The 27,967-nt window shown below is 41.8% G+C and overlaps 4 protein-coding genes and 1 long non-coding RNA gene across 6 annotated transcripts; 4 read left to right on the top strand and 1 right to left on the bottom strand.

The window, feature by feature from the left end:
* Window positions 1-1,441: 1,441 nt before the first annotated feature.
* Window positions 1,442-2,592, top strand: LOC135588039 (uncharacterized). Its single transcript, XR_010476053.1, has 3 exons — window positions 1,442-1,595; window positions 1,704-1,751; window positions 1,829-2,592. It is a non-coding gene; the product is annotated as an uncharacterized LOC135588039 (long non-coding RNA).
* Window positions 2,593-4,666: 2,074 nt separating this feature from the next.
* On the top strand, window positions 4,667-5,393 carry LOC103995320 (ubiquitin-ribosomal protein eS31 fusion protein). Its single transcript, XM_009415884.3, has one exon. The coding sequence runs from the start codon at window positions 4,744-4,746 to the stop codon at window positions 5,215-5,217; it is 474 nt and encodes a 157-aa protein (XP_009414159.1). The 5' UTR covers window positions 4,667-4,743; the 3' UTR covers window positions 5,218-5,393.
* Window positions 5,394-6,905: 1,512 nt separating this feature from the next.
* On the bottom strand, window positions 6,906-8,744 carry LOC135588038 (probable protein phosphatase 2C 47). Its single transcript, XM_065079969.1, has 4 exons — window positions 8,337-8,744; window positions 7,964-8,134; window positions 7,643-7,881; window positions 6,906-7,556 (listed from the first exon to the last, which is right to left on the bottom strand). The coding sequence occupies exons 1-4, from the start codon at window positions 8,532-8,534 to the stop codon at window positions 7,055-7,057; spliced, it is 1,110 nt and encodes a 369-aa protein (XP_064936041.1). The 5' UTR covers window positions 8,535-8,744; the 3' UTR covers window positions 6,906-7,054.
* Window positions 8,745-10,543: 1,799 nt separating this feature from the next.
* LOC103995322 (polygalacturonase At1g48100) lies at window positions 10,544-13,321 on the top strand. Of its 2 annotated transcripts, XM_009415886.3 has the most exons (7): window positions 10,544-11,624; window positions 11,697-11,864; window positions 11,945-11,989; window positions 12,068-12,275; window positions 12,350-12,431; window positions 12,514-12,887; window positions 12,971-13,321. In XM_009415886.3, the coding sequence occupies exons 1-7, from the start codon at window positions 11,211-11,213 to the stop codon at window positions 13,021-13,023; spliced, it is 1,344 nt and encodes a 447-aa protein (XP_009414161.2). In that variant the 5' UTR covers window positions 10,544-11,210; the 3' UTR covers window positions 13,024-13,321. The 2 variants fall into 2 exon arrangements, with proteins under 2 accessions (XP_009414161.2, XP_009414160.2); XM_009415885.3 differs by having other exon boundaries at window positions 12,514-13,320.
* Window positions 13,322-13,986: 665 nt separating this feature from the next.
* LOC135588036 (neutral/alkaline invertase 1, mitochondrial-like) lies at window positions 13,987-21,744 on the top strand. Its single transcript, XM_065079968.1, has 8 exons — window positions 13,987-14,821; window positions 16,999-17,164; window positions 17,269-17,480; window positions 18,805-19,298; window positions 19,581-19,629; window positions 19,773-20,087; window positions 20,165-20,948; window positions 21,053-21,744. Exons 1-7 carry the CDS (start codon window positions 14,117-14,119, stop codon window positions 20,174-20,176), a joined length of 1,953 nt encoding a protein of 650 aa, XP_064936040.1. The 5' UTR covers window positions 13,987-14,116; the 3' UTR covers window positions 20,177-20,948; window positions 21,053-21,744.
* Window positions 21,745-27,967: the final 6,223 nt, after the last annotated feature.

The following is a 27,967-nucleotide window of genomic DNA, read 5'->3' as shown; positions in this document are numbered from 1 at the left end:
GTCCTCATTCTCATGAAAGGTCCCCCTCAGCCTCTCTGTTCTCCCCTGGAGGTGGATCTCTACTTCACGTGATTACAGGAAATCCCCACATCTTTAGAATACAAACATACAAAAGCTTGGCTCGAATCTTCGGGAAGAGAGACCGAAACCAGCAGCACCTCTACAGTGACACAGAGGTGAGGGGACTGAAACTAGTGGAGTTACATCTTCGCAATAAAGAGGTGAAGTCTTGAATGAGGAGGCAGACTTGCATGCACTGAGGCAACCACTGATCTCTGTAGTTGGATGCCGAGACGCACTGTGGCACTGCTGCTGTTTCTTTACTGTCACTGCCTTAAGTCTTTAATGAAGTCAGGGAAGGAAGGGAGAATTAGATTAATACAAATGGAAGTACAAGTCTGAGAAGATCCTCCACCAACAACAAGACTCCTCCTCCTCCTCCTTCATGTCTCATAATTCCTAACCGGAGGAAGAAGAGTGGTATGATGAGAGCACGGGACCCATGACTACTGTGCCATAAACAGCACAGCCATGGCTCCATCCCCATCTCATCACAGTGTCACTGCAATGGTAGCTTGGCTTCTACCTACATCAGGTACCACCAAGGTGGGACCCGTTCTTTGTCGTAAAGAAGTGGAGAGGAGTGGGGGGGAGCTTCTTCTTCTTCTCTCCTCCTCAAAGACTGTGTGGTTTCCATAGCTATAGCCAAATGTATACCACCATCAAAGCCATTCTTGTTATTTGTTTACATGTGCACAGCATACATGGTGTCTTGTGCTCAGTTCCTGTTGCACTTCCCAAAATGTCCTCTAGGCTATGGTTTTAGGTCTTTGTTTACTAATCCATTACACAATCTGGTCAAAGAAAGACAGCATCTGCTTTAAGTATAATCATCAATTAGGACCCACATGTTTCCACAGCAAATCAAGCTTACACCAAACCTATAATAAAGTTTAGGCAGGACATAGCTGCTTAAATTGTTGCAATGCAATTACTTCTTCTTGATATGTTCATCTGTGTACACTTAAAAAATAAAACCGAAAGCTTTGTTTTGAAATCTTGTAATGATCTATCAAAGTCTTTACTAGCAAATCTAACTAACTTATTATCGATAATACTTAACTTATTGGTCCGAGATACGATATTATCATCCTAAACCCGAAACCCAAAACCCGATCAAGAATTAAAATATTATTTGATATAAATAAAATCATCATATTAGGTAGAAAGAAATTATTCATATAATCAATCTTTTTTACTTATTGTCATGAATCATGCAAAACTATGCACATGAGGGAAGTTAAAAGACCAAGTTTCGGCAGCCTAAGAAGCTACCCCAGTGTATACCTAACCCTAGCCCTAACACTCATGCCAAACTTCTCCATGTGGGTCGTTCAAAAGAGAGACTCACATCTGCCCTTTGTGGCCTTATCCCCTCCTCTCTTTAATACTATAAACCCACCATCCCAAATGAGTGAGTTGAGTCCTTGCATCCCTTTGCTCCTCTCAGTACTGAGAACATTTCCTAATCACTTCCCTCAGACCCTTTGGTCTCTCCCACTCTCTGTAAGTGTACCAAAGGTTTTCTAGTTGAGGTATGAACATCTGAATGTGAGCTAGCCATGACTGTGTTTTCTCCATGTCTCGAAACATCTTCGCCATTTGCATGACCGTGTATTGCACTCTTCCTTCTTCTGTCTTAGGTCTGAAGTTGGAGGATGGAAGATGTGGATTCCCATCTGTTCCACTGGGTAAGAGAAGGGAAACAAAAGAAAGCATGCTTGTGTTCACCGGCTTCGTCCCCTCTGTGACTCTCTTGTTCTTGCAGGTACCAACCTCCGAACCTGTAGCGGTACCGCAGCAGGAAGACATGGCAAGAATTTGGCTTAAAGGCCAAGGGATCCTTGTACTCCATGGTGATTCCCCTTGTGAAGTATCCTCTTCTTCTTAGTTCCCGGATGGTGCTATCCTAGCTGAGCTTTTCTCCCCTCTCTTCTTGTCTATCCTTCTTCACACCATGGCTTGCAGGTTAAACTGTTCTTGACCTTGTAAGACCTTTTCTTGACCTTGTAAGGCCAAATTCTCTATTTAATCCCCTCGTCTCCAAACTCCACGTGGAGTGAGTCAATACGAACTATATTCCTATCTTCGTGCCCTCCTCTTCCCCTCTCCTCCCCTCTATCCCTCCTGAGCTATTTTGCTTATATTTACTCCACCGTATGGTTGTCATCTGTAGCATGTTACTTCTGCAACTGTGTCGACGATACTGTGTCTTTGTATTCGGTGGGGTTTCACATGTGGTTAAGGCAGTGTATTATTCTTCTTGTGACCCATCGAGGATATGGATCCTTACAGTCCTTTGTTTTGTATGGCAGTCTGCTATGATACATACCCCATGTCTTTTGGTAAAGCTCTCCTCATCATGTTGAAGTTTTGGATGCCACCATAGCTGTGTTTGATAAGGTGAAAGGCACAAGGATGCTGATAAGATAGCATGGACTTTCTCACCAGCTTGTCTTTATTCAGTCTAGCAAGTGGATGTATACATAGCATATAACTCCAAGCAGAAAAGACTCCATGAAAGTTCTAATACCCTCTTGAGATGAATCTGGGGGAAATCTACTTTGGTTTTCGCATGCATCAGGACAATCCTCATCAAGTCAGCCACGTGCTCTGGTGCTGAGATATGCTTCGCATTCAAGAAACATGTGACCTTATTGCCATCATAGTTTCTGAGAACTGATTCTTTTGACCATATTATTGTATGACAATGCATAATATAACTTCATCAAAACATGGGAACTTTACATTCTCGAATAGCCCATTTGAGCTTCAAGGAAAGAAAAACCTTCTTCTGATGTTTATTGATCAAGAAATATTGAGGGAAGAGATATCAAGTTACATGTGCTACAGAAAACATTACATTCTGAAACTTCTGCATGAGTTCTACAACAATTCTTGAACTGTATACAAGAGGAAAGCTATACAAGAAAACAAAAACTAGGTTTATATCTTCACATGTAAAAGGCAAGGATGCAAAAACCCTGGCAGTAACACTTGACATTGCTGAATATGTAATGATAGGGTGCATATGGGCCAGGATGATGCTTAAAGACTATTTCTTTGATGGAGACCAGGCCAGGTTCCTATACTTTAGGTCTCCTTTCTTGGTGCTAACCACTAACCCTTGTCTACCACCACATCTGTTCAACACAGGTTTGCAATCATAATGTCTTTGAAATGCATTTAAGAGGTGCCCACCACCTCCTTGTCCTACCTCACTTTGCATGGTTAAAGGCTTGTTTGTTTCATGTTCTAGGTTCATTTAGCTTTCAATGCTTCTCTCCATCTCCATCTCCACTTGAGAGAGACTCTTTAAATGGCGTCATCGATGCAGAACAGTGCACAGCATTTTGAGGAATATAATACACTGAGATGCTATCACAGTGTCTTTAAGGAGCTCGCACTGCAGTGATTCACTATATATATATATATATATATATATATATATATATATATATATATATATATATATATATATATATATATATATAACACCATCAACAAGTGAGAGATTATAAAAATATATCAAATAAAATTTTAAACCTTTCTATCTTTGATAAGTAAGTCTAACATATCAGCATCAAATTAGTATTTTAAGTATAATTATTTTTATATTGAATAACTTATGATTAGATTTATAATTTAAAATTATAAAATACAAGAACTTGACATGTAATAGTGATGCCATCAAAAAAAAAAGACAAAAGACCCGACAGTAGGTTTCACCACTTCAGCAAAATCCAAATATAAAATATTTTTCTAATCCTAATTAGCTAGGGAGGATGGGTTATAAATGATAAATATGGGTACATTAAATAAGGTTAGAATCTTCAATATTTCATATCTAACTTAAGCATGTTAGAGATTTCTTTTGGACATTCGTGTAAATGTAAGAAAGAGGGCTTAATCAACATTTCTCGTACGGATCTAACTCGAATCATGAACTCAAAGATCGATCGTCTTTGAGTTTGCCAACTGCAATAACTAATCAAATAGCTCATTGAATTCGACCTCTGATTAACTTCAAAAAATATTAACCTCGTGATAAACTCACATATAATACGGTTATGATGCATTTTGATGCTTAATTGATATATGTATCTTATTGTTCAATTGGATCGATAACATCATTTTGTACAATTAAAATAGATCTCAGGGGTGCAAAATTGGATGCGTTGCAACTCGATTTATGGATCCAATTCTTCATCTATCTTATCAAATCCGAGTTTGGATTCAAATTGACATCAATCGGACTCTTAGCGGGCAATGAATTCGATGTATCCGATTCGATTTGTATCAACCGTTCGAGTAAACATGTTTTCTAGTTTTTGTTTCGAAAAGTAAAGAAACACAAAACAGAAACATACCAAACGGGCCCCCAATCCTTATGCAGATCTCCATCGACGGTCTAGATCTGGTTATCACGGATGATCAAGATTCGTGTATGTTGTACCGCTTGACAGCCTAAGCGGAACGATAATATAATCAAGTATCACCATATCAACGTTCCAGCAATTAAATTAAACTAGCCTAAACTGACTCGCGAGGCAGCATATTGAAATCCCCGTCGATCTCTATGTATATTAAATCAAAACCCTAAGCGCCGCCGCCTCTCATTCTTCCCTCTCCACCATCTCCCGACCGGCCAAACCCTAACGGTAGCAGCCTGGGGGCGACAAGATGCAGATCTTCGTGAAGACGCTGACGGGGAAGACGATCACCCTCGAGGTGGAATCGTCGGACACGATTGACAACGTGAAGGCCAAGATTCAGGACAAGGAGGGCATCCCGCCGGATCAGCAGCGTCTCATCTTCGCCGGAAAGCAGCTGGAGGATGGCCGAACCCTCGCCGACTACAACATCCAGAAGGAGTCCACGCTCCACCTCGTCCTCCGCCTCCGCGGCGGTGCCAAGAAGCGCAAGAAGAAGACCTACACCAAGCCCAAGAAGATCAAGCACAAGAAGAAGAAGGTCAAGCTCGCCGTGCTCCAGTTCTACAAGGTCGACGACGCAACCGGCAAGGTCACCCGCCTCCGCAAGGAATGCCCCAACGCCGAGTGCGGTGCCGGAACCTTCATGGCCAACCACTTCGACCGCCACTACTGCGGCAAGTGCGGCCTCACCTACGTCTACCAAAAGGCGCAAGGTGAGTGATCGAGTAATCTCATGCCTGGTTTAAGAATATGTGACTACTGAACACAGTTAAATATTTGAAATTGGACTTAGTTTTATGCGGTTGGAACAGTCTGTTTTCGTCAATTTTTTAGTTCTGCCTTAATGATGGATGATGATGCTATATTTGATGATTTGAATTAATTTTTCTTCTAAAAGTGTTGTCTTTGGTTGATCATACAACTTAGAATTATTTTCATTGCTTTGCTCCATAATAGTTTGACTGGTGAGAATCAAATGACACTCATTTAATTATTGGATTTGTTCCTGACTGAACATGTGCATTGTTTCTTCAGTCGATTGGGTAGGGGTGCATGAGCTCCTCCATCTTGATCTTTTTACGTTTGGAAGGGAAAGCAATGTAATGAACTAAAATTCTTTGATGTCCTTTAAGCCTTGATAATTTAAGTAGATGTACTTAATGCATAAGAATCACTCTTTTCAGCCACTAGAAAATTATCTTCTTGGTTAATTTTTGATGTAGATCAAGTTAGCTTGACATCTAGGTTTTTATTACTATCTTCCTGCTGTCTGGTCCCCCTAAATTATAATTCTCTAACAAATATATTTTGGACTTGGGACCCCATCAACCTGTCATGGAATTGTTGTTTCATCTAAGCTGTTAGTACACTAGTGAAACTTTCTTGCAAATGGGTCAGTTTAATCGGAAAAAGGAAGTCGGCTAGGGAATGTGCTCCGTTCGAAGCCCACGAATTTTGGGGACAGCCTCTATTTTGCTTTAGTTTTCTGCTTGTAAGTTTTATCAGCAGAGCACTTCAATTGATCGACATGCTAACTTAAAATAGACAAAATCCAACCAAATCCTGCATCATTTGTGGGGAAATTTGGACTAAGCAGGGTGATTCAAAATGTTTGTCATCTCAGACCTTTTGAACCCCCAGATGATACTTGGTCGGATAGGGGTCTTCCGGTCTATTTCGGGGATTGTGTGTCTTCGTATTTAGTGAGTCTGCTTGTCCTTGGCAAAAACTCCTTTCTTGATCATTTTGCTGACATTTTGTCTGTGGGGTCTTTGTGTGTAATTGTTGAACCTTTGAGAGAGGGTTCTTTGTACCTAATAAAATCTATCGTTGTTGTTTTGATTGTGCAATCTTGAGTCTTACCTCTTTATGAGGTGATGGCAATAGTTTACCCCCGTATTTATCATCAGCTAACTTTACTTTGTATAAGTGCTCTTGCACAGGACAAGATCAAAGGTAGTCTTGACTCTTTGTGACCAACTTGTTATTTTTGAATCATTTTTAACTAGTTTAGGGTGTCTTATAATTTCATAGGTTTAGGGTTGCAATACATTCTTATCTTGATGAGTACAAGACAATAAGATTGTCTATTGATAATTATTCTATGCTTGTATTATCAACTGGCTTCAAGTACTTATCTTTGGGCATCTATAATGGGTGATATTTTTAGGCTTGTCCTCACTGAATCGTCATGGTGTATATTAGATCAAGTATTATTAAGACAAAAAACATAAGATGCTGTTCTGAAAGAGAGCGTGTTAGATATGTGGATTTACTAGTTTAAGAAGCAGAAAGTGATGATATTGCTTAGAATCGAGATTCATCTTGATTGTCATGATTGTTGTATTATGCCTTTTAGATTAAGAACAAATGAAAGCGTATCTAGAAACATTCGTGTCGTTGAGATGATTAAGAACAAAAGGGACGATAACATACCATAAGTTTTCATCATCATCATCTTAATTTTTTCACATTAAGCTACAAACAATCTCCATCTCCATTACCCAGCAAGATCCTGAGAATGCAAAGGGCCTCGGCTGACGTGCTTTTGCAGCACCTCAATCTGGAACGCTGCTGCCGGTCGCGACGGGCCGAAGCCGAATTGCCATACTCTCAGAGAAACAGACCACAACAACCGTGAGGTTGTCAACGGTGTTGAGCCTCAGCGCCTCCATGACGAGCTCCCTCGCACACCGCTGGGGGTCGTCGTGCCGCCTGAGGCCCCTGCGTACGACGCTCACCGCGTACTGGCTCGACATGACGTCCCATATCCCGTCGCAACCGATGATTAAGAATTCGTCGTCCTCCGTCAGGACGGCGTGCCGGAACTCCGGTTCTGGGATGAGCGGTGACGGCGGCACCTTCAAGTCCCAGTCTCCCAAGGCTCGCGTGACCGAGAGGACGCCGTTGAGGTAGCCATCGTAAACAAAACCCCCGCACTGCTCGACCCTCTGCCTCTCGCTTGCATGGATAGGCTTATGATCCTGTGACATCTCGACTGCTTTGCCTTTCCTACATAGAACTGCCCTGCAGTCGCCTGCATTGGCTACGAGGAGAAGCCTGCCCTCAGTAAGGCAAAAAGGATCAGTATCGGAAGCTTGTGTCATGGAAAGAAGAACAGATACAAACAAGGTAGTGTACATTACCTCCCAAACACCAATGCTGTGAGTGCCGTAGTCCCCGAAGAGCTGCTAACAGTGCAGTCCTCAGCCATGGCAAGGTCTGCAAGAAGGAACGCCTGACGAACCGAGTTCTCAACAGATTCCACAAAATCCTTGTCAGCTTCTGATGATGCCCAAGGAAACTTAGCATCTTCAAACAGAAACCTAATTGCATGCCTCTTAATGTAGGCAGCTGCATCTGGACCTCCATGACCATCGAATACCTGCAGCAGAGTAGAGTTGCATCATTTCTGACATTTATGTGAGGCTGCTTTAAGCTCAAAGACGGATAGATCGATTACTTACCGCGTAGAAGGCACTCGGTGCAGGGCACCTAAGCAGAGAGCCTAAGGGTGCCGAAAGATCATCGATACGGATATGCTCATCTTCCATGAAACTCCGGTGCCCGATGTCGGAAAAGCTACCTGAACGGATGCTAGGAACAAACTGAGGTGGCTCTGTAGATGCACTCAAATCCTATTATGAATCGAAAATGAAATAGTAATGTAGGGAGTCAGTGAATGTACCGCAGAAAGAAAGAGATCATCAAAACACTATGATGAATCAAGATCAGGATCCAAGAACTATGATTTAGGAGAGTATGGGTCTTCACATCAATTCCAATCCAATAAACACCCAAGAAAGAACATAATTGAAAGAAGAAGAGCTTGAAGCCAACCATCTCGGGAACGGTAAGATCAACCGCGGCCGCCGCAGCAGCCTCCAGCCCCCGCTCCGCCTGCCGAAACTCCGGCGATGAGGGAGCCGCTGCCGCCGCGGACATGTTGACGATCCCCTCAATCTCCTTAGCGGTGCACCGATACTGCACGTCCAGCACGGGGATGCTCTGATGGATAACCACTGCTCCAGCCACCATCTCGAATCCAAGGAATGTCCCCCCCCACTTCTCCGATAAAGGGCGACCAAAACACTCCTCGAAATCCAACCTTGATGGTATATCAATCCAAGAACAGCGCCAAAATCCGGTGTCTTCTTCCTCTTAGGATTTCTGCCTGCCTTCTCAATTCGGGCTTCTTCGGACCTTACCGGTATCTCGATGGCTTTTCGCGCAATTAATAAGGGAAGGCCGCTTTCCACGCGTTATTTATAAGAGGTCTCGGGCGACCAGCAGGTGGGGCGACAAATACGGACACGTGCGGGTTCGGAACCTCCTCGTGGCCGGAGCGGAGCGAGGAGATCGGTCTCATCGTGGATCGAATACGCCACGTGGCGCCATTGGCTTCTTCGATAAGTCGGTCAACGAGCCCGATGAGGAATCCTGGCCGTCGAATCGATCAGAGGCGGTAGATAACACGGGGGAAATAAATGGGGACCTCATTGGAATGACTTAGGAGTTGCCACGTCGGCAATCCTAGCTTCTTCGAGATCCCGCCAGAAGATTCTTGGGCATAGGGTTGACTAAAAATGCCCCTACGATCAGAGAAACTTCGCCTACTAATTAGTAGTAGGATTATAGTTCTTGGTGTAAGCCTCTTTAATTATATTTCTCGTACAATTTGCAAGATTTTTTTTAGATGTTTTGTATGTTTAAAATACTTAAGTAATAACAAAAATTGGTCTCGTTAACAAAAATTGGTTTCATAAAATTTATGTAGTTTTTCGAGATTAAAATTTTTTTGGTATTGTTTAAAAGAAATGAAGGAGGGCAAAATCAAGATATTACGAGTCACCTAAAAAAAATTATTTTGAAACCATATGAATCACATGAAAGGATGTTCGAATTAATCCAACTTGATTCAAGCTCACATACACATGAAATATAATGTGATCCAAAGTTCGAATGGTCTTTGTTTTATAATTGATTTATATGAATATTAAAATCGAATGAGTTTTGGGTGTGATTTCTTCGATGCTCATATCAATACTAAATAATAATAATAATTTTAATAAATAATAATTAATTTATATTATTATACTCCGAATAGTTTTTATAGTAGATTTATCATGAAAACTTTTTTCTATATAGGCAAAATATTTTCTTGGATTGCTATTTTGGATTACTGTCTATATTGTTTAGCTGTTTATCGATCTATCTTGTTTGTGTTAACTACACTACCCTACATCAAATTATGATTGAGATGAATAGTACAAAAATAAATGATCTTAACATGATATTTTTTTATTTGGGGGGTGTCACGGAATGTCTCACAAAAATAATTCTGCTTAACCGACAAATTCACGAGTCAAAAGGGAGTGTCACGGAATGTATCGGAGTTGATTTCAGAGCACGCAATGTACCTTCTTAGGATTACAAGATGATTGACATGACTATATCATGATACTCTCAATGTCCTTATGCAATCGCCCAAAGTAATAGAATAGCTAGCTCGATGCATGATGTGAGTGGAAGAGCATCCAAAACAGTGAATTAGTTTCCGGTTCCAGAACTCTCACTGTCTTCTTCCTCAGGTCAGGACAGTATGTAATGTTTTCTGCATCTTTTATTTCTCTTAGCCATTTCTTCAAATATTTGGTTGAAATGCTTGTGCTTGAATTCACTGTGTTGTGGAGCAGATCCAGTGGCAGAGGCGAACATGATCAGCTTCTCTGAGACGTCAACCTGAGCTTGCGATGAACCGATTCGCTGCAGACACACACATTCTTTTATCTCTGATCTAAGCTTGATCAGATACTGAGTTTTCCCAAAGCAGGCTTCTGCTGCATGTGAACCCACAAAGAAACAGTACCGGGAATTGATCCCCGTGATAAGATCTCGAGCTGACCAACTTTGTTCTCTAGCTTTTTGCCTACACCCTGCAGCATTTCTTTACTTCTAAGATGACACTATTCTTTCGGTGTCATAAAGCTTGGATTAAAACGATTGCTGCAACAGGTAACTCGAGCTTATCGATGGCCCCATGCAGTAGCCATTAGAGCACATTTCTTGAGGAACGTGTGCATAGCTACAGCTTCCTGTGGCAGTGGTTTCATGGCTGAGAACGCCTGGGTGATCCTTCACAAGGGAGCTGCCGGCCACAGAGCAGGGTTGGCACCAACCCGTGACTTGCTCCCCACTGTTGTCTCCTTGTCCACCTGTGGCCTCCTTCCCCCTCTTCTGGGCCACTGGTGCGCTATATAGTACAGCAAGAGTTCACGGGACTCTCCCTGCCATGGCCACACTCCTCCTTTCACCAATAAAATACCCTTCTCCACTTGCTCTCTCTTGTTCTTCATGATCTTGGCACTCTAACCTTGTGGATCTCCAGAACCTTCATATTACACTTCCCAAACTTTTAGAAGAACCTGTGACTAAGTAATCTTGCCTCGCAATGGACTATGGTCATCATCCTTTTACTTTCTCCATTTGATCCGAGGAAAAAATGCATGCAAGATGCACTTTTTATAGCGAGATAATGATGGTCTGATCCACAAGGAGGTGACATGTGTCATCTCCTTCATGGGTTCCTCACCCATGTCACCGCTGCAAGCTTAAATAGCTGAAGACCCAGGTCTTCTTCTTCCTTGGCTTACTCCTCTGTTCTGTGTTGTGCTTTCCTGCTTTCGTCTTCCTTTTCCAGCTTCACAGTCTCGGATGGGAATTCCTCGTGCATTGCTTGTTCTCTGCATTGCCACCGCGTTCTTGTCGTTGGGTCCTCGTGGGTCGCTCGGAAGAAGCCACCTTCACAAGAGGCAGCAGAGTCATGGACGCAGAGGAAATGGAGGTCATAGACTAAAGTCCCCTGTGGATTCCCCTGCTGACCCACCTGCCGCCGGTACTTCCACTACCGTCACTCCCTCCAACTCCAGCTCGGACTCTCGCTTCTTCGATGTCAGATCGTTCGGTGCGGTCGGCGACGGCGTCACCGATGACACCGAAGCGTTCCGGTCGGCGTGGAGGGCTGCTTGTTCCGTCGAATCGGCCACTCTGTTTGTGCCGTCGGATGGCGTTTTCATGATAACCTCCACCATCTTCCCCGGCCCGTGCCAGCCGGGACTTGTTTTCCAGGTAATCCTGAGCACAAAGATTACTTGTTCGGGTTGAATCCCGTTATGGAATTGGAGGTGGTGATTGCTGCAGGTGGATGGAGTCGTCATGCCACCCGACGGACCCCAATGCTGGCCGAAATCCGACAGCAAGCACCAGTGGCTTGTGTTCTACCAACTGGAAGGGATGACTCTGAGAGGAGAAGGAACCATCGAAGGCAACGGAGAAGACTGGTGGAGCCTCCCCTGCAAGCCTCACAGAGTATGTCTTAACGACGACCTCTTTTCAGAATGGCTCACAAATTGAGGTGGGAATGATGACAATGACTGCTGTTGTTGCAGGGTCCTCATGGATCGACATTGCCGGGATCTTGCGATAGCCCCGTGGTGAGTGACCAAATCGAGCAGCTTCTTCACAGAACAGCGAGCTGATGATGATGCATTCTTCTCTTGTTGTGAATTCAGTTGATCAGGTTCTTCATGAGCTGCAATCTCACCGTGAGAGACCTGCGCATCGAGAACAGCCCGCAATTCCACATCAAGTTCGACGCCTGCGAGGACGTGCACATCGAGGGACTGTCCATAAACTCGCCGGCGTTCAGCCCCAACACCGACGGCGTCCACATCGAGAACACCAGATCCGTGACCATCTACAACTCGATGATAAGCAATGGTTAGTAGTAGTAGCAGTAGTATTCCCACCATTCGACGGCGAGTGTTGATGGAAGAGATTGTTGAGTGGCTCAGGTGACGACTGCATCTCGATCGGCCCCGGTTGCTCCGACGTCGACATACAGAACGTCACTTGTGGCCCGGGCCATGGCATCAGGTAACGCCATCGATCCTATGCACTCCAACTGTTTGTTGATATCCTGTTAGCGAAGCTTGACGCCGGCGAGGGCATGGCGCAGCATCGGGAGCCTGGGTATGCACAACTCCGAGGCCTGCGTGTCGAACGTGTCGGTGAAGAACGCGGTGATACGGAACTCGGACAACGGGGTGAGGATCAAAACGTGGCAGGGAGGAATGGGATCGGTGTCGGACATCAGCTTCGACACGGTGTACATGGAGAACGTGAGGAACTGCATCATCATCGACCAGTACTACTGCTCCAACAAGGGCTACTGCCAGAACCAGAGCTCCGCGGTGTACGTCTCCGGCGTGACCTACGCCAACATCAAGGGGACGTACGACGTGCGGAGCCCGCCGATGCACTTCGCCTGCAGCGACACGCTGCCGTGCACCAACATCACCATGTCGGAGGTGGAGCTGCTGCCGCACGAGGGTGAGTTGGTGGACGACCCCTTCTGCTGGAACGCCTATGGCGTGATGAGGACCGTCACCATCCCACCCATTCCTTGTTTGCAGGACGGGCAGCCAGAGTCGCTCCAGGAGATCCCAAACTTGGGCTGCTGACTTAGTTCAAGTCACCTACGGTGGACCGCCATAACACCATAATACAACGACTATATAAGCTAACTCTTCTTCTTCTTCTTCTTCTTCTTCCTCTGTCTCACTCCTATCTGCTTAAGCTCACATCCTCTGTTGGTTGCAAATGGTAAGTAAATCGCAAGGCATTGGGCTCACATTTTGTTGAAAGAATTAGGGGATTGCCTACACGCCAATTTTTCTTCTATAAAGGATTCGAGTTTGAATCAAACCCCACAGAGAGTTGATTGATGTTTCTTCTTCCATTCCACGCGGTGTTTCTTCACCTCATTCTCAATCTCTGGTGGTTGGGGGCGGTTGGCTTCGTCTTGTTTCCTTCTTGCAAGCAATCTGGGCGTTGCGGGCCACACGCGGGGGTGCATTTCTGACCGCACCTTTTGCCGGGAAGATGTGTGGTGCCACGACGCTCCACTTGGCTTTGCCACGTTATTTGCTAATTACTCGTCGAGAAAAGGGCCTATATTTGAATTATAAAATTATATGTATTAAATAAAAATTTTAATTATTCGATTTGGAATTAACTGATGCTCGATAATGCTCTTCGATGCCTAATTTTAATTTAATTAATTCGATATTAGATATTTTTAATTAGATATTTTTATATTTATCAAATTAATTGGTTAATTACCTTATCGAATCGTATGGTGACATATGATATACATTCGGCATGGCGAGTGGAAAGTGAAAAAGAGCTATTGGCGGGTGGACCCAAAAAGTGTGGGTAATATTGCTTCTTCACGTGCAACTCGCTGCAGACCTCCGTGGCTGCCAAGTTGCCACGTCAACACACGAGAAAGATGACTTGGCGGCAGACATGCTAATTAGCACGGTTCGTTCGCATTCTGGGCTGACGACGCATGAACGAATGGCGTCGACAGACATGCTAATTAGCACGGTTCGTCTCCCTTTCTCTTGTGGCCCGACATAAACCACCTCTCTCACTCTCTCCGTTGTTTCGGCCGCACGTCTCTTCTCCACTTTCCCCTCCATTTTACATCTATACCCCTCCGCGGTCTTCACCAATTTTGTTCTCGGCCTCGATTCCGATCCCTCTCCGTCCTCCCCATGGCCATGGGGCTCTCCACCGCCAAACCCTACCACCGACGCCTCTTCCTCCTCCTACTCCGGTGCACCAGAACCGCCGAGCCCTCGCCAAAATGTCCCCATCACCGCCCCTTGTCCTGTTCCTCCCCCGCCGCCGCTGCCGAAGCCACCCACCTCCGCCGCATATTCCGCCCCGGCGATCCCAACAGGTTCGCGCCCGGAATTCTCGACGCTTTTTGGGGCGTGCGGCGGTTCTCGACCTCTGTCGATCCGATCTCTGGCGGCGATAAGAACCTCGAGAGGATTTTCATCCAGAACATGTCCGTGAAGCCCATCGTGGTCGATGGAGTTGATGCCGTGCCGATTGAGGATGAGAGGAAAGAAGAGGTTGATACGGTAGTGGCGGACGTGGAGGAGGGAAAAGAGGAGCTTTGCGGTGGTAAGGTTGGGGATTTGGACCAATTGGAGGGTGGCTTGGAAGTACGGCAGGAGAAAGAGCAGTCGGAGGTGGAGAAGGAGGCCTGGAGGCTTTTGGACAGGGCAGTCGTGAGCTATTGCGGGAGACCAATTGGCACCGTGGCTGCCAATGATGTGACGGCGGCGAACCAAGCTGTGAACTACGATCAGGTGTTTATCAGGGACTTCGTACCATCTGCCCTAGCTTTCCTGCTTAAGGGGGAAAGCGAGATCGTCCGCAATTTCCTCCTCCATACTTTGCAGCTTCAGGTAGAACTCATCACTCTTTGTACTCTGAAGGTTATTTTGAGTTTATAATGCGAATATATTCTGTATAGTCGGTTCCTTCACTATCATAGCCCAACTTCACAGTTCAGTTCACGATAATTTCCTAAGACTGCTATTTTATGAGCTTAAGTGTTGATTTGGAAATTGGATTCGTATTCATGAATTGGTTGTGGGTCCACACTGGAGAAATTCGAACAGTATCATTATTGAGGTCATGCATCTTCCTCCTAAATGGGTTTTTGTGGCCTACTTTACGTTGTAAACACTGCATTAATGATTGTTCATGCACAATAATAGAAACAATAAGCCATTATGTTGTAAGAATTTTGGGTTTGGATTCATTGAGTATCTGTGTAGGGCAAAATCTTTAGTTTAGTAAAATTTTCTTATGTTTTCTTATTTCTTTCCTTGCACCATTAATTCCAATTAACTCATCTTTTTACTAGTACAACTATATGTCTTATATCAACATGTCTATCTCATCTTAAACAATTTTCTATCGTCACATCTTCTATTGGGGTTATCCTTAATTCTTTATAAACTGAATATTTCTTTTTTTTTTTTTGTCTTTTCTTGCAACTCAGACTTACACCTTAATATTCCCGGTTACACTAACTTTCTTATATGTTTTCTTTTTTTCATCCGACTATTCAATCCATAGAATATGACTAGTCTTACAAGTGTTTCGTAAAATGTTCATTTTAAATTTAAGGGGCGCATGACAATCATACAAAACTTATAATGCTTTTCTTTGCCTTTAACAATTCCACTGTTTACTCTATGGACAATGTCTTCATCACTGAATAATAAATCCAAGATACATGAAACTCTTACCTATATGAACTTCATGATGATCCATCTCTATCACACCCTTAGTTTTTCTCATAGAGTTATGAACTACGTAGTCTAAAACTTTTAGTTTTCAATCTTTATCTCCATAAATTAAGAAGTAATTAATACTAAACTATCATCAATATCATTAACAAATAACATACACCATGGACTCCTATTCTAAATATGACCAGTAAGTTTGTCCATCATCAATTTCAGAAGGTAAGAAATTAATGTTTGTGTAACCTTGTTGTTATAGGATAAACCCTAGACATACTTTCTATTGTTCTATGCTAGTGGCTATTTTTTTATGCATTTATTATACCAATTTATGTATTGATCATTCATTACTTTTCTAAAACCCACTACAGTGATCAATAGTCCGAGCATAAAAACAAATTGATTCTTGAAAATACTCATCTTGCATCTTATTATTTGTTAAATCACTTATTACTTGAAGTTTCACAAGTTTCAATATCTCCCTCGGACTTCTAGATCAAAAGCTTTTCTTCCAACCATCAGATATCTTTTTTAATTCTCAAAATTTTGATGGATAAATCAGTCAATCAAATTGCCCCTTGAAATCGCGATAGCAGATACACATAAAACTTTAATAGAAGTACCATTAGCTCCTACACATTAATCTATATGTTTTTTAAAACTTCCTTTATCTCATTTAATCTAATTTTATAAGCAAGGTTTGTCGTACCACGGCATACTGCTTGGTACAGGTAGTGTGTATCAGTCTGATAGGAGACCGATGTGGATGGTACATATTGATCTGTTGATATGTACCACCATACCATGTGTCGATACATCGATATGTACCATATTGACAATCAATTTGTATACTGATACGGACCGGTAAGGCGAACCATGTTTATAAGTATACCTATGTGTTTTGAACTTTGTACTATTTCGTGGCTCCTAACTCTTCTCAATGTTTGACCAAAAGATAAAATGCCTTGAAACTGATACCTGAAGTACCGTGTCTATAAACAAAAGTAGAATAAGAATCTGGAAGATGTATTGCTAGCATGACCATGTGATGAAAACTTAAACCTTGTTGAAGTGCCTATCATGCAAATGAAGCCATTTAAATACCATGTGAAGGAAGAGGCTGGTATTAATGATTCTTGTCCAAAATAATGTATGCCGATACTCAATAAACTAGTAGAGCCAGTTACAAGTAGCCATTTTAACATATATCGCACTGTAATCTGGACTTGTTAGATTGGTGTTAAATTAAACTGCACTTTAGGTTATACATTCTTATAATCTGAATTAGATGCTTCTGACTTCAATTTATATATATTTTTGGCAAGTAGAGCTGGGAGAAAACAGTTGACTGCTACAGCCCTGGACAAGGGCTGATGCCGGCTAGCTTTAAAGTGAGAACTGTACCTTTGGATGGAAGTAATGAAGCATTTGAAGAGGTTTTGGATCCTGATTTTGGAGAGTCAGCAATTGGACGTGTAGCACCAGTTGATTCTGGTAAGCTGGTGATGAAGCTTTTCTTTGTCTTTCACAATATTATGTAAATTAAATCACTTGAGAAGATGTATTCTGCAAGGCAATTCTTAACTCAACATTTGCAGGACTATGGTGGATTATACTGTTAAGAGCATATGGAAAGATAACTGGGGATTATGCATTACAAGAGAGAGTGGATGTACAAACAGGCATCAGGTTGATTTTAAATTTATGTTTGTCAGATGGCTTTGACATGTTCCCATCTCTATTGGTCACAGATGGTTCATGTATGATAGATCGAAGGATGGGTATCCATGGGCACCCTCTTGAGATCCAAGTAAGTTGATGTTTGTTTATTTTCTGTATAGAAAGTCTATATTTTTCATAATATAATTAGTCTTTGGACATTCATCTATCGACTCAATGAAATCTTACGTTGTGTAAGTTCTTTTCTTAATATTTAAAAGACAAGTTCTGATGAATTTTAGCTATTAGATTGCATTGCACAGCTGCGTAGGATTAGCATGCATGATTATGGCAAATCTCTGAGTAGCACTTTGTGAGTCTTTTTCATACATTCTTCCTAATTAATCATCAACCATTTGTCATCTACCTTATTTGTTAATTATATGGATAATCTGATACCATGTACTGAATTACATGGATCACCATTTTTTTGTTTGCCCATCTCCTTTTTGTTTCCCCCAAGGGTTTGTCCAGGCCACATTAGTTCTATAAGAAATATGAGAACTTGAGTTGTTTTATTTGTTGGACACTGTTGGCACATGCTGACCCTAGGCATTAGGTGAGATGGCCACGTGTAATGTGTTCACTCAGCCTTGTACATTTGACCTGTTGTTTGTTGACATGTTTTACCTAAAGGCAACAATACAGAGCTGGAGTGAAAAAATTAGATAAGGGCAGTTTGATGGGAATCTATAAGTGTGCACCCATTGGGATGATGTTCAGATTGTTCCCCTCGACTTTGCCTTTCGCTATTGACTTTGCAACATGTTGCCTTTTCTCTGTTCCAAAAACTAAGACATATGTGTTCAGAACTTTGAGTTAGTACATTTTAGGTACTGAAGTTGGTCTCATTCCATGACATTGGCTTGGCCTTTCCAGTTCATCATTCCATGATGGGCTACTTGGACTTTTGAGATGTACACCAGTGTTCTTCAGTTATGAAGTTTGATGTTATATATGTTAGTCAAATTCTATTGGTAGTACATGCCATTTATCTGTTATCGTTCTTATGCATGACAGGTCAACATAATATTGATTTTGAAAGTAACGTAACTATTTTATTTTTCCCATTGAGTTCTATTTTCTGATTTTTTTTTAAATTTTAAATTTTTGTCATTCATGACTCACCATGTATACATACAATATGTGTCCAGTCATATCTTTTGTATCTTCAATTTTTTTTTCTTGTCGATGTTCAGTGTTTATGATGTCATGCTTTACTATCTGTCTTTTTATAAACCGCTCTTCTGCATTTTGTTTATGTTCATACCATTTCATTGATCAGAGTTTTTGCTGTTAGGATGGTCTCACATATTAACTATTACATGACTTGACCTACATCCTAATGCATCTGAACTTGAAGTTTGATTATTTATTATTATATTGTCATTTGGTTGATAGATTTTGTGCCCCAGGCATTGTTCTATTCAGCTTTGCGGTGCTCTCGTGAAATGATCACTTTTAATGATGGATCTAAAAATCTGGTACGTGCTATTAATAACAGGCTCAGTGCTCTGTCTTTCCACATTAGGGAGTATTATTGGGTTGATATGAAGAAGATAAATGAGATTTATCGCTACAAGACCGAAGAGTACTCCCATGATGCTATTAACAAGTTCAATATTTATCCTGAACAAATTCCATCTTGGCTAGTTGAATGGATGCCTGATAAAGGTGGCTATTTTATTGGCAATCTCCAGCCAGCTCACATGGATTTCAGGTTCTTTTCCCTTGGTAATTTTTGGGCTATTGTTTCTTCACTAGCCACACCAAGACAGGCAGAGGGCATTCTCAATTTAATTGAAGATAAATGGGATGATATTGTGGGACGTATGCCACTCAAAATATGCTACCCTTCTTTAGAATATGAGGAATGGCGTATAATCACTGGCAGTGATCCGAAGAACACGTGAGTGTCTGAGCTTCCTCCGCCTTTTTAAGTTTGTATAATGCCCTCAACTGTTGCTATTTTATCATGGTTGACACGTAAGAGACCTACAATTGTTCTGAAACCATTAGTAAGCCATCTACCTGGTTTTGTTTTCTATTTTGACTGACTTGATATAGAGTTCTATCATGGACATTATATGATTATCTTTTTGGTTATGTAGTATTCTTGTTTTGCTCACTGCAAACCTTGGAGTAAGCAATTTTATCTAAGAAGGAACATCTTTTTTTTTTTCTTTCACAGGCCGTGGTCATATCACAATGGTGGATCTTGGCCTACACTTCTGTGGCAGGTAGTTTTCGTTTCAGTTTGCACGCTAGGAATATGATAACAAGGCTTCTATTTGTAGATATATTGCTACCGGATCTTTTTCTGTTCAATAACCTGCTTCTCCGGATGTGTATCTGAGTACGACTTCTTTCTTTTAAATTTCAGTTCACATTGGCTTGCATTAAGATGGGCAGGTCAGAGTTAGCACAAAGAGCTGTTGCAGTGGCCGAGAAGAGATTGCCAGTTGACAAGTGGCCAGAATATTATGACACACGTAGTGGAAGATTTATTGGGAAGCAATCACGGCTGTATCAGACGTGGACCGTAGCTGGATTCCTTACTTCCAAAATGCTTCTGGAAAATCCAGCTGCAGCAGCTGTATTGACATGCGATGAAGATCTCGAGCTTCTTCAAGGCTGTGCTTGTAGTCTAAGCAAGAATGCCCGAATCAAGTGCTCCCGCCTTGCAGCCAAATCACAGGTTGTTGTTTAGTTGTGCTCTGACAGTTCATTCCAATAAACCTTTTTGTGGATAACTTCATACTGGACACTGGACAGGACATGAAATAGAGGGTGGATTCATTTCACGCTGGGATAATAACGATAGATCTCAGAGTGTAATACTTGAATCATTGCTAATTTTGTACCTGGAGATCCAATATTTTCCAACACAAGGTACTGGCCCATAGTCCTAACATTTATGTTCGATAAATTTGTACATATCAACATACTTATCTGTCACAAGCTTGTTTTGCTATCAAGATGTAGTTCACAACTGTAGTTTGAACAGAAATGTTAAATGTTTGGGCAACCAAGTGAGCTATAGTTATTTTATTTATTTCTTTTGTATGCTTGTTCTTGCAAGAAACTTTTGGGAGTTCACGATTGAATTCTTTTAGATTGCTTGTTCAAGGTGCAGTTAGGCGGCTGCAGAAATCGAATTATCAACTCACAAGAGAACATCTCATTGAAGCAATATCATGAATATTGCAGTTTGTTCTACCTTTTCCTTGGTTTCTTTGGTGTTCTGATGAGATCTGGTTGCAGTATCATGGATAGTTTCTTGATGAAGTTGTTTTCTGGAATCTGGAGCACCATCAAGTGTGTGGTTGAGTTATTGAGCTGATGATGTATCTCCTCCTGTTTCAATAATGTTGATCTCAGCACCCTGACGGGTGCACTCAATTTTGCATTAATGGTTTCAGAGATCTCACCAAACCCCTCACGAAGAGTCTGTAAGCTTTCACCTTCAAGGCCGCAATGGAGTAAAGCCCGACTTCAGTGCGTGCATGTGCATGTCGACAGACTCGTACAAGCTCATACACCACCACCATGCTTTTCTGTGAGTGTCAGAGCTTTCCATTTCTCTCATTGATTCCATTGCTTGTAGATGCCTTTGCCACTCTTATGTTTACTGCTCAACCGTTCATCCTTCGTCACTAACAGTTGGCCACTGAGTTGGAGCATTCATTCGGCTATAACTTCCTTCGCATGTGATCTGCTGATTCCATGTCAGACATATCTGAATTCCCAAATCTGCACTCGACTCAGATTGAGGGAAAAAAGAAAAAGAAAAAGGTAAATTGGTACATCATTGAGGCCTCTCTCTCCGGTATAAGTAGGAATGGAGAGTGGAGCAAAGGTCCGTTGAACATGGAGAAGTCGAGCATGGTGGTGGTGCTGTTCCTTGCATTGTTTCTGTCTTCCTTTGCCGGAGGCCTTGAAGCAAGAGAACTCAAGAACGAGCCCATGTCGTACCAGCCTCAGAACTTCCCTGGAGCATTTGGAGGCTTCCCGGGCTTTGGTTTCGGCCAGCCACTCCGTGGATCCATCCCCACCATTCCGGGCTTCGGAAACTTGCCAGGGATTCCCGGCGGCGGCATTGGCGGCCGTCAGGTTGCTACGCCATGATCGAGTGGGGCAGTGCCATCAAGCTCGTGCTGTGATCATCAATCGTATGTGTGAAGAGCAGCTATATATATGTAGGTTGCTGCGGTTGTGGTTTCTTGCTTTGTGATCAGGAAAGAGTTGTGAGAGAGTTCTAAGTTAGCTCTTGGTTTGCTGTGTGTTGTTTGCCTGCATGCTAATGTTGTGATTGCTTTCGTCTTTCTGGACTAGTGAAGACTCTGTTTGTTTTCTTTCTCTATAGTAATTCTAAATATTAAATACTAGATCACCACATAGTAATCCTCAGTTTAGACTATCCTTTATTTATGAGTATAAATTGATAAATAGTATACCGTCAACTAATAGTAATTCGACATATAATCACCACGTGGTGTCCAAGGTGGAAGAAGAAGATAAAGATTACCCTCTATCCGTCTGCGTGGGCAAGGGTTTAAGATACATGGTTATGAGTTTATCTCCCATTATCGGCCAAGGGGAGACTGTTGGGGGCAATTAGGGGCTATCTCCCCATTGAATATTTTATAAATATTCTACCCATTTACTTCCAGACATAAAAGCTCATCTTCAACACAATGAATAAGGGACTTATCTTTTTGACTACTCACGTTCGCACTCCTATACATCGGGCTACTAACTTGGGTGTCAGAGGCATCGGGTCAAGAAACCTCTCCCGAGCTCGGTTTTCATCTAGGTGGCACCTTGAGAGCTTGGTGTTTCTACCTCGAAGGCACCTCGGACAATCCTGCATATATAGGTTCGGATCACGTCGTGCTGATCAAGACATCAACAACTTATTCCCTCATCATTTTGAGTTAGAAGAAGGGCTCGATGTTGTAGAAGCACCAACTCGGTGATCCTCTCAATGAACACTTGAGCAAAGAGACTTTGCCTCTAAGTCACAGTACTTTCACTTAAGGGGCAGCGACCACCCTTTTTGCACATGAACACATCCACCTTGGTGTAGTATTGACGTCTATTTAATGACCCGAGCCTCTCACCCTCAGGGATGACCTCGAACTAATTGCTCATCCCCGCTGAGGTGTTCTTGGGAATGTGTCTCTAAGACCATCGGTAGCAATGGTTCTTGAACTTAAGTAAGCGGAGGAGAAAACGTTTATAGACTTCGTCACTCGGTTCACCAATGAAATCTGAGGTATGGTAGATGCCCATCTATCACTCATAATGCAAAAATTTATGATGAAGCTCAAGCCCTTTTATTTCTTTTGGATGTTGGTGGAAAGACCACTGGTAATGGTACCAAAAGTACTTCAAAGGGTTAATAAATATATTACTACCGAGTTAATGATTTTTGGTAAGCATGAGTCATGCAAGAGATTGAAGCAAAATGACTCCAATCCACCTCGACTCGAGGTCATCATGGTGAAGGGGAAACGAACTACTCGAGTTACCTTACCCAAGGTTTGTGCTGACCCCCTTGAATATGTTTAGTTCTGAAGTTTTTCTACAAATAAAAGAGAAGAGGCTCTTAAAAGACCCTCACCTGATGAAGACTTCATTGATAAAAAGAGATGGGTCCAAGCATTACTTGTTCCATCAGGATTACAACTATGATGCAAAGGATTATCATAACTTAAAAGAGTAGATTGACAATCTCATACATTGGGGACACCTTGTGCGATTCATCCGAAAGCATCGGGAACCCTCAACCCAATTTTAGGGGTCGATGGAGAAGTAGATCGACATTGTCATTGGTGGACCTGCCTCGAGTGGAGACAGCTCTTTGAGTCATAAAGCTTATACCCGAGCTATCATTGAAAAGTGCCCAAGAACAAAGGGCGACCTAAAGATAACATTCATGGTGAAAGAGACAGTGTACCTCGACCCGAATCACACTAATGCCTTAATAGTTTCTATAAGGATTATCAATACTCAGGTGAAGAGGGACATGATTAACATAGGTAACTCTATTGGTATTCTCTACTCGATGCTTTCCTAAAACTCGGGCTCTCGACTGATGACCTTACCCCTATGACTTCTTCATTGACGAGGTTCGCTAACGACTTTGTCTCGCCTCCTGTGATAGTGAACTTACACATCATATTCGAAAATGAACCTTGTTCCAAAACAATACTAACTAGATTCATGATGGTAGATACCCCCTCGATATATAATGTAAGTATAGGACAACACATACTAAATAGGTTAAGAGTGGTGGTATCAATGTACCATATGATAATGAACTTTCCGACAAGAACTAGCATTGGAGAGCTAATAAGTAACTAAGGGAGTTGTGCCAATGTTACTCGACGATAATCTGATAATGAACTTTCTGACGAGAACTAGCATAGAAGACCCGATCTGAGACGCTACCTATGGACCCTCCAAACTACAAGTTTATCCCACATCCTGAGCCAGTGGAGCCATTGATTGCAATGCCCCTAGACAAGACTCAACCCGATCGAGTTGTCGGGGTGTTAGTTCTCGAAGAGAGACAAGTGTAACTCATCAACTTCCTTCAGGAGAATGCCAAGGTGTTTATGTGGTCGTCGAGAGATATATCGAGAATCGACCCTAATGTAGCTCAGCATCACTTGAAGATTTCTTATGAGACATAACCAATAAATAAAGGCCTCACAAGTTTGCTCCTAACTACTAGTAGATAATTAGTGATGAGATAAATAAGTTATTAGGAGCAGAATTTATTATTGAGGTGCAGTACGTCATTGGCTCACCAACTTTATACTTATTAAGAAGTCTAATAAAAATTGAAGGATGTGTGTTGACTATATTGATCTCAACAAGGCATGTCCAAAAGGATAGCTATTTTTTTTCTCAGATTGATCAATTAGTTGATGCTACCTTAGGTCATGAGCTTTTCACAATTATAAATGCATTATCAAGGTATAACAAATCAGAATGACACTAAAGGATTGGGAACACACTTTCTTTATCATCGGTTGAGTTACATATTGCTACCGAGTCATACCATTCGGGTTGAAAAATGTTAGGATAATGTACCAAAGAATGATGAACAAGATATTCAAGCACCAAATTAGGAGAAATATTAAAATGTATATAGATGACATGATAGTGAAGAGCAGGACAATTGACTTGCATTTGACAAACTTGGTCGAGACATTTTAAGCTTTAAAGAAGTTCAACATGTACCTTAATCCAACCAAGTATACCTTCGGAGTCAACTTGAAAAAGTTTCTTGGATTTATTATGCACCATAGGAGAATATATACAAACCCCGAGAATATATGAGCTATTTTAGAGATGTGCCCACCTCGACTGGTAAGAGAAGTCCAATAATTAACAAGGTGAATAACAACGCTCAATCGATTCTTATCTTAATCGGGTGATAGGTATTTGCCCTTTTTTCAAGCATTAAAGAACCCAAAGGGCTTCTTATGGATAGAAGAGTGTCAAGAGACTTTCAAAAGGCTAAAGTATCACCTCGCCCAATTGTCGCAACTTACCTCCTCTATCTCAGGTAAAACTCCAAGCCTCTACCTCGTTGCCCCCGACCTAGCTCTCAGCTTAGTGATGGTACGAGATGAGTTGGGAGTTCAAAAGTCTATTTACTATATCATTCACATTCTAAGTGAGCTCGACGAATGATACCCTTATACCGAGAGGCTCGCATTTGCACTAGTATTGGCGGCAAGGAAGCTTCGACTCTATTTTCAACCATATGCTGTGTAAGTGATCCTCTCTCAGTTCATTATCTCAGGTCAACTGCTGAGGTAGTTAGTAGAGCTGGATGTGTTGGACATATGATATATTCTGAGGATTGTCATAAAAGTATAGATATTTACAGACTTTATATTAGAACTAACTTATCCTTTGCCCGAGGCAGACAACCACACCCCACCAGCATGGTTGCTATTCGTGGATGGTTCCACTACCTTGGATGGGGGTGATGTCGAACTCATCCTGAAATTTCCAAACAAACAAGTGTACGAGTAAGCTCTCCTATTTAGGGTCAAAATCTCCAACAATGAAGTCGAGTATGAGACACTTCTCTCAAGGCTCTAGCTTGCTCGGGAGCTTCAAGTCTAGGACTTGATAGTGTTTGGTAAACCATAATTAATTAGGAACTAGGTAAAAGAGAATTATAAAGCTCGAGATGCAACTATGACAAAGTGCATCATTAAGGTGCAAAGATTAACCCACAACTTCTTTCAACTAAATGCATTACAAGTCCCTCGTGAAGAGAATGCCCAAGTTGACACGCTTGCTATATTAGCATTGACCAGAGCCCTGTAGGAGTGCTAGTCATTATCGAGACGTTTCTAACCCAAATTATTAATAAGTATAATATGACTATAATTAGGAAAGAGCCAAACTAGATGAACAAGATCTTGCGCTAAAACAATGATGGAATGTTCCCTACTGCATCATCTTGAAAAGTCAAGCATCATCGAGCATAGTATTACATAATTAACAATTTCTTATATCATAGGTCTTTTAACTAATTATTCCTCGTATGGCCTGACACCCCAAGAGGCTAAGAGGGTGCTTATCACGTGCATGAGGGTATCTACGGGGAACATATTAGTGGATGAAGCCTTGCCTTCAAAGTATTTCGATAAGGGTTTTACTGACTGATATTGCATAAGGATATAATAGCCTATACCCAAAGATGTCTTAGGTGCTAGAGGTTTGCATGGATATATCATCAATTGATAGTTCCTTTGAGTCCGATCAATTATGGATGATCATTCACCTAATGGGGTATGGACATCCTCAGACCCTTTTTGCCAGCCTCGAGCCAATAGAGGTTTCTCATTGTTAGAATTGACTATTTTATAAAATGGGTGAAGGCTGAGCTATTAACATCGATCACTGAGAAGTAAGTTGAGGGATTCATCTAAAAGAATACCATCACCCGCTTGAGAATTTTTAGAGCCATCATCACCGCTAAAGGAACTCGATTCAACAATGCAAAGTAGTTCTATCAATCCTACGAAGTTCAATTAAGATTCAGCTAGATAACTCATTCTCAAACCAATGGTTTCTCTGAGGTTACCAATTGAGTTATTCTTGAAGGATTAAAGAAGTAAATCGTTAGAACAAAAGATACATAGGTAGACAGGCTACTAAGTATCTTGTGGGCCTCTTGGATAATACCTAAGATGTCCTTTAGCATTGAAGTTGTCTAGGAGAATCATCGTTTAGTTTAGCATTCAACACTAAAGTTATCCTACCACCGAAGATAGTCTTTCCAATACCTCAGGTTGAGAATTTTGATGATAAAATCTCTGAAGAAGAACTTTGAGTCAGATTTAACATAATCAACGAGGCTAAAGCAAAAGCACACCTAATAGCACTGAGAACAAAAAAAATAATTATCAAACTATATAATCAAAGTGTTCACCCTCGAGGAGTTGGACTAGGGGATCTTGTGTTTCAGAAAGTTAAAGTTAGTAACTCAATTAGATATCGAGTTAAGTTAGCACCGAACTAAGACATTGAGGTTGTTTGAAATGAAACCTATCCTCTCGAGATAATAAAAAGAGTGTTGTCAACACAATAAAAAAAATATTTACTTTTTTTATCATTCATATTTATACTCATATACCTCGAGTTACTAACTTGAATATCAGAGAGACAATATTAAAAAATCTCAATATACATATAGGTGACACCTCGGAAGCTTAGTGTTTTCATCTTAAATATATCTCGGATAACTCTACATATTTAGGTTTGGATCATGTCAAACTAATCAGAATATCAATAACTTTTTTCTTATCATAAATATAACATATTATTTTTCTGTATGATTATGCATCATTTATTTTGTGACCCTTTATATATAAATTAAATTACAAAATACTACAGTTTCTGTCCTCAAACTAATCAAAATATTTTCATTAAGAACCTTAACTTTGTGTTTTTTTGGCGATCGCACCTGCCGGTTCGCAGAAGCCCGAGACCGAGACCCGTTGACTTTCGAATGGATCAGCTACGGCCATATTCCCTAACTCGGCGGCCGTCACATGATATCAGATCGGTGGTTCCACCCATCTCGACCGTCGTATGATGGAATCTTGCACCTGCCGGTTCGCAGAAGGCCGAGACCGAGACCCGTTAACTTTCGAATGGATCAGCTACGGTCATATCCCTTAACTCAGCGGCCGTCACATGATATCAGATCGGCGGTTCCACCCATCTCGACCGTCGTATGATGGAATCTTGCGCCATTTCACTTGAGCAACGAACGGTTGTGATCGAGCTTGCAGATGATGACTTCAGCCCACAGGAAACAGTGGCCATGTCTGTGTCTGTATCCCGAACGGGTGCTTCGCAAGCCGTTATTCTGGTCGTATCTGAGATCGCTCCTTGTAGCAGACTTGTTCAACCGTAGCGTCCTTTTCGAATCCATAGTTCTACCGAATCCCATCTCGGCCATACGAACGGAATCGTGCGGTGGATGTTGACGATCGAGTGCTAATACACCAAATCTGCCGTGTAAGAGAGGGTCGT

The sequence above is a fragment of the Musa acuminata genome, chromosome BXJ1-8 (genome assembly GCF_036884655.1).
Source record: "Musa acuminata AAA Group cultivar baxijiao chromosome BXJ1-8, Cavendish_Baxijiao_AAA, whole genome shotgun sequence".
Classification (NCBI taxonomy): domain Eukaryota; kingdom Viridiplantae; phylum Streptophyta; class Magnoliopsida; order Zingiberales; family Musaceae; genus Musa; species Musa acuminata.
The sequence above is the reverse complement of the archived record's forward strand: the minus strand, read 5'-3'. Positions and strand labels throughout refer to the sequence as shown.